The sequence below is a fragment of the Miniopterus schreibersii genome, assembly GCF_964146895.1.
Source record: "Miniopterus schreibersii genome assembly, chromosome: 19".
NCBI lineage: Eukaryota > Metazoa > Chordata > Mammalia > Chiroptera > Miniopteridae > Miniopterus > Miniopterus schreibersii.
The window spans coordinates 21,552,367-21,565,802 of record NC_138119.1 but is presented as its reverse complement, the minus strand read 5'-3'; the positions used below and the strand labels follow the sequence as shown (position 1 = coordinate 21,565,802).

At 47.8% G+C, this 13,436-nt stretch overlaps 1 protein-coding gene across 3 annotated transcripts in view; it reads left to right on the top strand.

Moving 5' to 3' along the window:
• Positions 1–341: 341 nt before the first annotated feature.
• The window catches only part of RGS8 (regulator of G protein signaling 8), a 32,119-nt gene continuing 19,024 nt past the window's right edge, over positions 342–13,436 (top strand). Inside the window, exons 1-3 of one of the 3 annotated variants that reach the window (XM_081120657.1) lie at positions 342–533; positions 10,794–10,867; positions 12,785–12,915. In XM_081120657.1, coding sequence (XP_080976783.1) covers positions 12,890–12,915 — 26 coding nt within the window. In that variant the 5' untranslated portion in view covers positions 342–533; positions 10,794–10,867; positions 12,785–12,889. Of the gene's footprint in view, positions 534–10,381; positions 10,580–10,793; positions 10,868–12,784; positions 12,916–13,436 lie in introns of those variants that run through there. The other 2 variants (XM_081120656.1, XM_081120658.1) reach the window with 2 other exon arrangements.

Below are 13,436 nucleotides of genomic sequence, written 5' to 3'. Positions count from 1 at the left end.
CGCCCCCCCATGCCAGTTACCTTCCCCCACTCCTTCCCTACTGTGCAAACCAGGGGATCTTTTCCCTCCCCCACCTCCACCCTCTGCCACCCCTCTGCACTCTGCCTCTCCCTGAATTTTCCAGAGTGGCTGTCCCCTCATCCCCTCGTCTCCTCAGAGGCAGCTGCCAGCGAGGGAGCCGTTAGCAGGAGAGCCACACAGGCAGTGCCATCCTGCTGGAGTCCGGGGTCCTCCCCCGACTCTGCCTGGCAGTGCGCATCATCTGTCACAGTGCCCCCTCCCCTCCCTCCGCCTCCCCACCCCCTTCCCTGCTGCTCACTCTTTCCCAGCTTAGGAGATGCAGAGCCTGAGAGGAGTCAGCGGAGCGGTGGGTTGCAGCCGCTCTGCTAGGGGTGCCAGGTGAAGTGGCCTGCCCTTCACCAGCCTCCCCGACCAGGAGGTGGCTGACTGTCACTCAGGGCTTCACTGAGCCATGCCCAGCTGGAGCCCACGCCAGCCACACCTTCCCAGCTGCACTGCCCACCGCCATACAGGTAAGAGGGAGCAGCTCCTTCCAGCAGGGCCTGCGTGGGCTGAGCTGGCCATCCTGGGCCATGAGCCCTGCTGGGAGGTACAGGACTCCTTGGGGCAGAAGAGGCACTGTCCTGTCATGATCCTCATTTATTCTCTAGCAGAGCTCCTCAGAGCAGAGAAGCCGTCACCCTTGCCAGGAGCCGGGGTGCAGGAATATGCTCACTTTTCCCTGTTAGTGGGAGTTGAGCTGCCAATGTCCTTTTTTGTTCTCTCTCCTCCCTGATTCTAGCCCTCCAGGTCCCCAAACCCTGCTTTCTGGTCCAAAGGGATGCTGTTTCCTCCCTCAGGTCCCTTCAAAGGCTCTGAAAATATCGTTGGTTGCTCTCCGGACCCTGACACTGTCTCTTTCAGTTTCATTCATGTCTTTTTCTGCTGTTGTTTTAAGCGGGTCTCCTGCACAGCAGTTTGCGCATCTGTTTGGTTTCCAGTCATTATGTAGGTCTCCGGCGTCACTGGTGACTAACAGTGGTGACACATTCTGATGCAGGACTCGCCACCACAATGAGCTGGAGGGAGATTAAAATATTGGAGGTCACTAATTTCTTTTTTTCAGCTTTATTGAGGTATAATTGACAAGTAAAATTGTAACGTGTTTGAAGTGTGCAGCCCGATGTATGCATTGGGAAGGGACTCCCACCATCAGATTAATTAACACATCCATTGGCTGGTCACCAATTCTTTAAAAAAGTTTTTCCCCAAAATTTTTATTATTACATACAGTGCTGATATAACATCATAGTTAAAATTTTGCTCACATTCTGGATTGTTTTCTTAGACATATTTTAAGAACTAGACTTGCTGGGACCAGGTTTTTTTTATTATTAATATAATCAACATATTATATTAGTTTCAGGTGTACAACATAATGTTGTGATATATGTATATATTGCAAAATGATCACCACAATAAGTCTAGTTAGCCTCCATCACCAAACACAGCTACACATTTTTGAGGGGAGAGGGGAGGTCACCAATTTCTAAGCAGTGAATTGAGGGCACAGTTGCTGCCTGCAGGTAATGAGTCCCTGGCCCTGGCTAACCAGGAAGAGACTTCGGGGAGTGTAGGAGAGATGGGCAGCTTTTCTCTTTCTGTGTTACAGCCACGTAGTATCAGTCCATTGTTTCGCTATGTGCTGAAAACCTGGCCTTCAGGTCCTTGTAGGTCCCGATCATGGGATGCTTTCAATCTAATGAAATGAGAAAGAAAGCCTACCCTATTCTGCAACTTGGGTTATTTTGGGATTATTTGTTTCTGCAGATTTGGAAAACTTCAGGGTCTTCTGGGAAGATGGAGGAGGTGCTGGGAAGTGGGGGAGTGAGAGCTGTTATCATATCAGATACATGCTTGGAAAAAGTTCAAAGCTGTAAACGTGCAACATGGTATTGGGCTGATGGTGGCTGTTATTATTTTGGGAATGATAGCTCCATGAGTATCGTCAATCTGGCAAACTAGTTTTTATTAACCACTTGCTGTCTGCTCCATCCTTAGAGCAGTTTTCTTGGAAGAAGGTCAATGGGTGGGGTGAGTGGGGATTGGAGTGTGTAGTGTGGTCTGTAGCCCACTGCGTCCAGGCAAGCTTAAGCCACCCCTGGCGCCTGGGTCCTTTTGGCATTAAAAAGGAAAAAATGAAACAAAACAGTTTTATACAGAAAATAATCTGAAAACTTCTTCATAGTCTTTGTCCAGTTGAATTAAACCTGCTGATGAAGTCAAGGTCTTTCTCCTGTGGGTCAATGAACTCTGGCCTGAAGAATATGGTTCCTTAGCTGCAGCGCCATCTCACAAATGCCAGGCACTCACAGGGGACTGCTGAGAGTGTGGCTGGTTGGCTGAACAAAACCCTTCATATTTCTATTAATAAACCATCCAAATGTGGGTCTCAGTGATGAGTCAGCAGCAACAACTGAATATGCTGAAATGTTGTATAGTGTGGAAAAAGCCGAGGTGGGTCCTGGGTTCCAGTCTCTGTAGGGCCATTGATTGAATAACCCTGGGCCCCTCACTCAGGACTATCAAACGATTTTGGTTTTGTAATCTGCAAAATGGACACAATACAAGTGTCCAGCTTGCCTCCAAAGATTTCTGTGAGGATCTGTGAAAGGGAACAATCTTGATAGCTCCCAGTTATCAAGATGTGTCGGGCAATGCTGCTAGGGACTTTTCCTACATTTCACTGTTTAATCCTCCCAGCTTCCCAGAACCAACTGAGGCCCAAAGAGTTTAAGATACCTGGCCAAGCTCAGCTAAAAAAATGTGAAAGCATTTTGTAGGTTGTGGCTGCTAAACAAATGCCGGTCTTGTGTATAATGACTTCATGGCTTAGAATTTTTGTCCTGTCCTATCACAGACTCTCTGTTTCGCGCTTTCTTATATCCTCTTTGCCTGAACACCTCCATCTCCAGAGATGCAAGGACATGTTCCCTGCTCCCCCCTCTTTGCTTTGGGGATCAGGGTATTTTTTACTGTCCAGGAAGCATCAGCATTCTCATCAGGACCTTGATGAGTTTGCTCTGTGTGGAATTTCCAGAAAGCTTTTGAATTTTAAAATAAAAGGTTCTAGAAAGGAGAGGGTCTCAGAAAAGCTGAATGGCTTAAGGTAGATTCCTCCAGGGCTTTGTCTCTCAAGGAAAAGTGTCAAGAATTTGCTCAGCATCTTTGTGCAACAGAGTGCACCCACACAGCCCTGGTCCCTCCTCCCACCCCCACTGCAGGCATTAACGTGCACCCAGCATAGCCAAAAAGCAAGGCATCTCCTTTCCTAGAGGGCTGGGTGATGGTAGGAGCAGATCCCAGTGGGAGAGCTATCCCCTGGAGGCAGGTGCTCACTCCACTATTTCCTGCTGCTGCTGCTGCAACCAGGCCCATACTTGGGTCTGATGGCTGTGGAGTTTCCTTTTTGCATGACTCTGGGTGGCTGGCTAGAATGGCGCAGGAAGGAAGGACATAAAAGCCACTGGCTGAAGTCATTAAAAATGGAGAATTAAAAAGAGCTTATTTTATATTCAGAGGAGGGGGGAAGCGCTGAAGCTGCTTTCTGCCCACAGCTGTAGACCCTGATGGCAAACGATAAAGCTCTGTTACTGCCTGCAAAGGGAAAGACATTGAGGACCAGCGCCCTGGCACTGTGAGATAGGAGGAGAGAGCCCCACTTCAATTGTAATACTGTATAGCTCTTACGTCTCGGCCCCAGGGCTTTGAAAATTAGGTCCCACTGCTTCTCCAGCTCTGACCCTGCTGCCCCTTCCTCTGCAGCCTCTCCCCTGACCCCCATTTGGTGTTGGGCCTCTGCCTTCCATAACTCTGGTTCTATCATTGTGACTTCATGTTTTTATAAGGCTGAATAATTTATAATTTATGTTGACTTATATATCTCAATGAATTTTTACAGTAATCCAAGAAGTTGGCATCACCTTAGTAATTCTGATTTCAGAGATAAGAAAGCAAGGTCTTAAGCCAAGATGACCCAGCAGTAAGGGGCAGAGTTGGAGCTTGAACCCTTGTCACCTGACCATGGAGCCTGTGCCATTTCTGTGGCTCCACATTGCCTCTTCTGGCAGCATCCTGCTCCAAACATGTTCTCACTCACTTACCTGCTGACTGGTTCAGTTAAATTCAACCAGCACTTATTGTTCATCTTCTTAGTACCAGGTACTGTGTTAAATGTTAGAGATGGGGAGCTGAAAAATATATCTTTGAGTTATGTAATGTGCGTAAGTATTGTAATGTTCCTATGCCTGGTACATTGTTTGGCCCCTACGAGGTACTTAAATGTTAGTTGAATGAATGAGTGAATGAATGAATGAATGAATGAAGAGATACATTTTCTTACCCTTGATGAACTTAGAGTCTGGTTAGGAAAAGAGAATTGCAGGCACCTAATCATGCCATGTACAGAGGTAGAGAAGTATGCCTCGGAGCACTGGGCACTTACAGAACCTGGCTGTGCAGGGAGAGCTGCTTGGAGGACGTGGCCCTGAAGTGCAGCTTGAAGGAGGAGTGGGCATAAGGAATGGCAGAGAAGGCCCAGAGACGTGGAGCCTGTGATGCGTGCTCAAGATTGTGAACAACGTAGCGTTGTTGGAGCATGAAGCACAAGCCACATGAAGCACTGATGACCATTGTCTGAGAGACAGTCCTGTAATCCTAAAATATCTACTGACTTTATGTCATTTTCCCCAGTGTTGATAAAACATTTAATTTTAGGAGCTCTAAGGAACAATTGCAGTTTAGACACCAAAGCATCCTAAATTTAATTTGAAAAATCCTTCTAGACACATGTAGAAGAAATGGGAAGACAGTGAATAGAGAAAAGAGACTAGAAATAAGAAAAGGCTGCATCCTGTGGTAAGGAGACAAATGAGGGCTTGAGAGGAACAAAAAGAAAGTGAGAAAGGTAACAGAGACTATGAAACCCTCCTCCCCCACCAAGAAGCTTGGGACTCCTTACAAATGTGCTTCACACAGTTTTGTATCACCTCAGTGAGCAGGTAACAAAGCTGAATCTTGAAATAATCACATTCTATTTATTTAGTGCATTTTCCCAAACAGCTTATCAAATAGCCAAGCAGACATCCTCCAAGTAATCCTCTAGGTAAAGCAGGGCAGTAGTAGGAATTCTAAGTCCCATTTTACAGACAGTGAAACAGTCAATAAGGCTAATAATAGTGGCTCCCACTACACAGTCACTTGCCATTCTTCAAGCATTGTGCTAACACTCGATTGCCTGATTTCATTTAATTCTTATTACAAGCCAAAGATATTGGTGCTGTAATATTCATTTTGCCCATGATGAAAATGACACTCAGAGAGGGAGAGGGTAACCTGTCCAGATTTATAGCTCTGGAAACTCAGGGCTGTCTAACCCACTGTCCTTCCCCCTCCCCCCCCCAGGTCAGTCTACTCTCCACTAAATAAACCATCTTTTTTTTTTTTTGTATTTTTTGCTTAGTGGCAAAATTTCATTTAAAGGGGAGCTCAGAGCATCACCAAATATAATAACAGTGTACAGTGTACTAGAATTTGCAAAGCAGTTTTCTTCCCACAGCTTTTCTCATTTCTTTCTTATAATCACCTTGAAAAATAGACAGGGCAGGGGTGTGAATTTATGTTTTACAAAAGAGGAAATTGAAATTCAAAGCTGTTGGTTATGTTAGTTAGTGATCACACAGCTAGTAAGGGTAGTCAGGGTCATGGAGCTAGTTGATGGCAGAGTTAGGCCCAGAGACCCTTTCTTCTGATTCCAGAGCTTGTGCTTCTTGGGTTCTCTTTGCAAACCTCACGGGCCCACACCTTTAGCTGCTGACTTCTTTCCTTGTCCCCTCTGATATTCCTGTGAGAAGTCGAGCAGGCTTATTACCAATTAAATATCCGAATGCCTGAACTGATGAACAGGAAATGAGGCTGCTAATGCTCATAGGAATGAAACTGAGATGCCTTTTTTTTCCTTTTAGTATAATTTTGGGCCAAGTGGCCTCTTTCTGTCCTTCCCTTCCCTGTGTCCTTCCAGTCTCCATGGAAACCCCAAATCAATGCGGCATATGTTGATTCATGTTTCTACTGTTACTAGGAAGTTACAAAGTGGAAATTGCTTTTAAAAGATTTGCGGAGAGCTTTAGCATGCTGACCAGAATTCAAGTCTAATATCCGAATGACTGTTTTATTGAAAGCTTTTAATGTGATACTATCCTAGGTGGTATGTTGATTAAATAAACACATGGGGCACTGGGCGAGAAACCTCCTCCTCCGCTATCATGGCTTTTAAAAATATTGCAGACTTTAATTCCTTTTATCTTCAATTTAATTACATTTTTGGGTGAGGATGCCAGGTGCTCCTTTTGCTCTTGACTGATTCCACCCTGCCCTGACTGGGCTGTTGGGAATGATAGTTTGCAAATGCTGAGCTGCTGCCCTTGAGTGTCATTAGCACTAGGCTGGCTTCAGTCTTGACCTGGAGACAGCAGAAGTCTAACATGTTTCTACCATAAGGAACCCTTGGTAATTTTCCAGATTTTTTCATGAATGCAAAACCGAATTCAGCCGACATTTATTAAGTACCTGCTCTGTACAAGGCAATGGGAATTGATAGTGAGGGAAGTAGTCCTGGAATCTATCTTTGTGCAGCATGTAGTCATTTGGGAGGATTAAGAAACATAAATCACAAGGATGAACTTCAGACGGTGATGCGGATTGTCAGGGAAACACAGCAGTGTGGTGGTGTCGGGATGGAGCGGTGCCTTCTGATCGAGGAAGTTCTGAAAAAGCTTTGGAAAGGGGAATTTTTAGCTCGGAGGTACCGGGTTTTGAGGAGAAGCTGGGAGTTGAGAGGCAGATCCAGGGTGGGAACGGTCTGGGCAGAGGGAACAGCCGAAGAATCAGGCATGTACGTGTGTGTGTGTGTGTGTGTGTGCATATGAATGCACAATGGATTTGGATAAATAAATGGGACAACGTGATTAGATTGTCAGACAGGACAAGGAGCTGCAGTGGAGCCCATCAAAGATTATGCGGATGACCTGATATCTGTTCAGTGGGTAACTCTTGTAGTTGTATATGTATCAGAGGCTTGTGGGGGATGGGGGCTAATGAAACAGGGGCATGAAAATCAGTTATTTAGGAGGGTGGAAGGGCATGCACTGTGCTGAGTACTGAATAATCTCTGACCCGACACTGTCAATGGATGGGAGGGGATGCAGTTGAGAAATAGTTCACAAATGTAATGACAAGTTTTAAAAACCAATTCTGCCAGGGGTAATGGAGGAAACAAAGCAAAAAATACCTGTACTTGTCATCCTGAGGGGCTGGGATGGAGTGATGTCATGAGCACACCGAGGGAGCCCAGCAGGGATGGAGCGTTAGGAGGGAAAAGTGGTCGTTCCAGAGGCAGTGGTGTCTGTGGGGTCTGAGAGGGGAGGGGCTGTCTAGCTGCCTCTGGGAAATTGGTCTGGAGCTCAAGAGAGGCAGGATCGAAATACTGATTCTGGAGAGAAGCCGTGGCTGGCGCCTTCATGGTGGGTTTCCCGAGATGGCAAGTGTAGACTGGGAAGAGAAGAGAGAGCCAGGGCAGCCTGAGAAGCCATAGCAGGGCTTGCAATGACTGTCTTCCTGAGGAAAACCATGCGGATCAGTAACCAGGAAAGAATCCGGAGCTCTGGATTCCTGCGCCTGGGCTCCAGGCCCGCGATGCAGAGTCCAAATAGGTGAGTGCCTGTCTCGTTAGCACTCCAACTGCTTGCCTTTTCTGTCTCTTTCCTTCAGGAGAGAAGGCCATGCAGAATGCTTACTCCTCGGTGCAGCTTAATTTCCCCCTGGAATTCTCTAGGCACCTGTCTCTGTAGGAAAGAAGATTAAGTGAGAGACCTCCCCTGAGAGGGGGCCATACTTGGTCTGTGCTTCTCAAACTACGGTGCTGTGTGGTTACTCCTTGGTATTTAGGAGTGTTTTGGTTAAAAAAGATAGAGTTTGGACTAGTTTTAGTTTTAGTTTCCTCCTTTGACTCACAGCCGATTTATGTCCAAACACTCCTGAACTTCTGCTCTTTATATTCCTGTTCTCTTTTAAAATGTCATTAATTAACTTTATTAATTATTATGTCTTTCTTTAAACATTTGGGTTGGCTTATTGACTTCCTGTGACTATATTATTGCTCTAACAGTAATTGAATATTCTGGTTAAGGTTGGTCAGCCTCCACTTTAGACTCGGGCCCATCTGCAACCCTGACCTATCTCTTCAGTGCCTTTCAATCCCAGATGCCAGACTGGGCAGCCTGAGACCCAAAGGAGGCCTTTGTCCCACCAGTTTAGCACTGGTGGGGAGGTCCCATGATGTCACTCCCTTTATGTTAAAGCGAGGGGCAGAGCGGAGGCTGGGAGCACGAAGTTTGGTATTGGACACCAGCTTTGCCACTTATACATGGCTTGTCTCTGTTTTTCCATCTGTAAAGTGGGGGTGATAAAGGTGTCGTCAGCCTTGTAAGTTTGTTGTAAGAGTTAAATAAAATAAAGGAAGTCTAGTGTTTGGCACAGTGACTGGCACATACCAAGTGCTCATTAAACATTAGCTATGTGCGTGGAATCCACGGATGGGTTCACCTCATGCTATAAATTTATGTGGGATTAGGGAAGTACCTATCAATAGGCTTCTAATCACCAGTTCATCTGTGTACCTGTTTCTTATGATACAGTACAAGGAACAAGTCCAGAAGTGAAGGGATTCTTTTTATACTTAAATTCTAAACCCCAGCCAGCATCTGGGTTCAAGGCAGGGTTTATGAGGATGGAAAACGTTTCTTTTGCATCTCACTTTATAACACTAAGTTCCTTTTACCTAACAGAGGGGCACTGTGGACATTTTCAGAGAGAGACAATGAGTCACTGTGGAGACAGCCTCAGAATTTTGATTTCATCCTATCATTTCACTGCGAGAAGCCAGGTTATGCACCAATAGATCTGCCCGGAAAGACTGGGTCCCAGCATGATGTGGTAGAAAAAATTCTGCTTCAAGAGTCACAGAAAACAAGTTCTGGTCCTCTTAAGTGTTGTGTAGCTTTGAAAACGGCATACCATCTGCCTAGCCTCAGTTTTCTTATCGGTAACACCAGGATAATAACACTGTCTCTGACTATGGCATGGGGTTGTTAATACATGAAAATGCTTTCTATATTGTAAAAGGATAGACAAATGGAATAGAATATCTTTATTAAACAGCCATAGCTTTCCATAGAGATTTGGCTGCCTCTAGCAAATGCTGCCTTCTGGGTTTCAGAACAGACTTGCAGCAAAGGCTGGGTGCATTTGGAGCTAGTTCCTGAGTGGGAGCAGGGGACCCAGCTCTAGAGACCTAGAGCAGAATGAGAAGCTAAGCTTTATGCCAAGGCAGTGGTTTGCAAACTTTAGCATGCACCAGAATCACCTGGAAGGCTGGGCCCTACCCCCAGAGTTCCCAGAGTTTCTGAGTCTGTAGGTGTGGGGTTGGGGCCTGAGAATTTGCATTTCTAACACATACCCAGGTGATGCTGACCTCTGCTGGTCCAGGGACCACACTCAGAGAACTACTGCACTAGGGCAGGCAGGAAGAGGGAGTCCTCCTTCTGAACTGAACAGGCAGTGTGACGATCCATGTGGGTAAGGCAGTTTGGAAGAAAAAACATAGAAGACGGAAAAATTGGAATAATGTGCACATTGGGCAGAACAAAGGGAAAAGTCTCACTCCATAACATATGCAAGTAGGGGGAAGTTGCTAGGTGATGGATGAGGGAGAGGGGTGAATTTCCACTGTAGGAAAAACCAGGTGAGAGGCAGGAGCACAGAGTTGGAAATATACACGTTCGGGGAGGTGGAAATTTCTCATTAAAAAGTGAGGAGTGGTGTGGTGGGTGCTGGGGGTGTGGGAGTGGAAAAATGCCTCTGTAGAGTAAGGGGACAGCTGAGATGTGGCAAAGGGGGGTAATTAATTTCAGGGCTGGGCGGTTTGGCTCGGCACTGCAGCATAATAGAAATTGGGAGAAAGGGGGTGGAATTTAGATGTGTGACCTGCCCCGTAGCTTTCTTGCTCTCTGCATTTATCACATCACATCACACCCAGAAAGACAGCCCCCTCCTCCTGGCTCATTAGGAGATTTGATTCGGCTTGGCTCCTGCTGTCAGCAGCTGTCTGGGGCAAGATCTTTATGCTCCCTGCTCCCTGAGCAGCAACCAGCCTCCAGCCAGCAGCAGAGCTCATTAGAAGAGGCCCCCCTGGACACTCGATTTCACTGGTGGCAGGAAAGAGTTAATGCCTACGGCTTCGCTACCCCCTGCACAGCCTCTGGGTGCAGAGGGAGGCGGCTCTGGGCTGTGGGGACTTCTCCCTGAGCTTCAGCCAAAGGAGCAGGGAAGCAGCTTAGTGAAGCTCAGGAGGAAGGTGCGGGAGGAGTGCCAGGCGAGCTCTGCTCAGGGGCACCTCCAGCATCCTGCCAATGAGGATGGGCGTGCAGACTGTGCCCCGGAGCTGAGCCACCGCCTGCTGGGTGTAGGCTGCTTCAGTATTTACTGGATATGACAAACGGGGAGAAGAGATTTCAGCGGGGCTGCTTGCTGCCCGGCTTGAGTGGTGGGAGGTGTATAGTGCATGCATGCATGTGTAGACGTGTGTGCGTGCCCGTGTGTGCCTGCGTGTGCATGCACACATGCCTTTCACCCGCCAAGGATTTGACTGCTAAAAAAAAGATCTGCTCTTTCCCCAGAGCTCCTTAACCCGCAGCCTCTCTGACCATCCCGCTGGCAAAGACCCGCAGGCCATGAGGACTGGTCAAAGGCGGTGAGTATTGCCTTTGCCTTTGCTTTTTCCTCTCCGGTGCCGTGTGGGCTGATTGCATTATCCATATCTAATTAACCTGCCTCTCCATATTGATTGCTTTCTCCCCGCCGAGGCTCTCAGTCTCTCTTCCCCTCTTTATAAATCTTTACTCTTTGCTTTTAACCTTTTGTTTTCATTGAGCATCCTGTTTCCATTATCACCCATCCTGTAGAGTCACCTGTAACTTGATGTCCACCTAGGAGGGCACATGTACTGTAGGTGTAATCACACTGTTGGTTTTCCTGGGCTCTGGATAACCCCAAGCTCTGTTCCCCAAAAGTCAAGGGCCAAATAGGATAAGAGCCCTGGGGGTAAGGTGCTGGGGTAAATGAGGAGGCTGGGGTCAGAGAACCCTGCAGATTTTTATTCTATGGGCTCCCAGGCTGAGCTAATCGAAGGGGCGCTGGAGGGTCTGAGGGACACTGGTGGGCACTGCTGGGTTGGGAAGAGAGGGAGGCAGGCATCTAAGCAGCTCCAGCAAGCCAGTGTGGGCTAGCAGTGGGAATGGGAAGAGTGGCATGGCAGTGACAGTTGGCTTGGTGATACCTGCCCCAAATGACCTTGCTTGCTGTGTATGTGGGTGGTAGTCCCTGGCTCAGCTCTGCTCAGGGTCATGAAAACCCCTGGCATGGGCTTCCCCCTCCTCTGATTCTATATCCCACAAGCCAGAGAAAATGAGGCTTAAATGCCCAAAATAATGATTTCTAGAGACCCTTACAGCTATAAAAGACTTCTATCTCCTGACTTCTGAGCAAGCAGGTATATGCATGATTAGGACCAAGATTAAGGACATGTCCCTGCTGTCAGGGAACACAGCCCGTGTCAGGATTCTGGGGATGAGCCTTACACAAAGTCTAATTTTTTTTTTTTTAGTTTTAACAAAGTGATCTCGTTATTTTATTAATTATGGTATTATTAGAAAAGGTATTTTTAAAAGTCTTTGTGAAGTGTTCCAGGTAGTATCAAAAGAATTTAAATGGATCTCGCAGGGGCCTTCTCTGTCTAAATTAGGTTTCTTTTAGAATGGATTCTATGTTTGGTGTCAGGGTTCCCCAGGGGATCCCTTTATGGATAGACTGCTGTCTTTACATGTTTCTTCCTATCAGTTCTCTTCCGTGGGAACAAAGGGTTTGAAACCCTGAGAATGGGACCCTCAGGAAAGTGAAATTATCAGTCAGTCAGCCCTCACCCTCTGTGTCCCCTTTCCCTGATGTCCTACTGCTTCAGGTCAGGAAGAGGCCAGTCCCCAGGCTAAGGAAGGTTAGGCCGCCTCCATATGGGCGAGAAAGAGTGACTTGTGTGTTCATTTCTTCAGTCTGTGTCTGTGATCCCTGCAAGGGAGCAAGCCTGTGCTGTGACAGTGCCTGGCAGGCCTCCCCTGGAGTTACCCAGCCTTCTTCCCCCTCCCGCCTTCCCGAGGCTCCCACACTCTCACCTCCGGGACAGGTTGCAACCTTGGAGGGAGGTGAGAATCAGAGCAGCAGCCAATCGAATGTTTCTGGAGCAAATGCTGTGCCCCCCAACCCCCACCGTTCGCTGGCTGGTCACTTGGGCCCCACTCAAGTATCACAAAGAAAACAGTAATTTTGGGCTTGCCTGGCCCATGCCTTCCTCCCCGGGGTCATGTGCCTCACTTTACTGTGGATGGCCAGCAGCTGGGGAGATAGAAACTCCTGACCAGCAGGCAGTGATGTGAACCCCCCCCCCAACAATTTGTTCCTGCCCATCCCTGGTTGGTTGCCCCGGCTCAGGCCGAGTTTGTGGGGAACGGGGTGTGAGTGGGAGGTATTCAGTTAGCAGAAGGCCATCAGACAGGATTTGTAGCACAGTCAGATAAGAGAGGGCGGCCCCCTCTTACAGCGGATTCTTTGATTTTAGGTGAGAGGACGTGAAAGGGTAAATCCCTGTGCCCCCCGCAGTCTTATCTCCCGCCCTGACGTCCCCGCACACCGGCCAGAGGGTTAGCTGTAAGCGGGTGCCTGTATGGCCGCCTTACTGATGCCGCGCAGGTAACTGATGCCAACCTGTCTTTTTGCCCCTGCCCCCCTGCTCTTTCTCCACCCTCCCACCCACCCCGCTGTTTGAGCCTCCCAGGGGTGGGCCACTTGCGCTCGCCCTCCAGGCCTTTTGTGTGAACTGCGCTCTCCCTCCCTGGGTGCTTCTTGCAAAGTTATGGCCTTGCAAGCAGGACCTGCCTTAGCACCAACCTTCCCGTTGGCCAGCGCGACTTAATGTGCATGAGCTTATATTGAACCATTGAGGGACTTCTGTGAATTACTGGGACAGGGAAGAAAGATGAGGGCTAGCCTAGATTTTTTTTTAATCCTCCCCTGAGGACATGCTTAGAGAGAGGAAGGGAGAGAGAGAGAGAAACGTTGATGTGAGAGAGAAACATCGGTCAGTTGCCCTCCACATGTGTACCAACCAGGGATCAAACCTGAAACCCAGGTATGTGCCCCGACTGGAAATTGAACCGGCAACCTTTCAGTGCACAGCACGACTCTCAACCAACTGAGCCACTCTGGCAGGG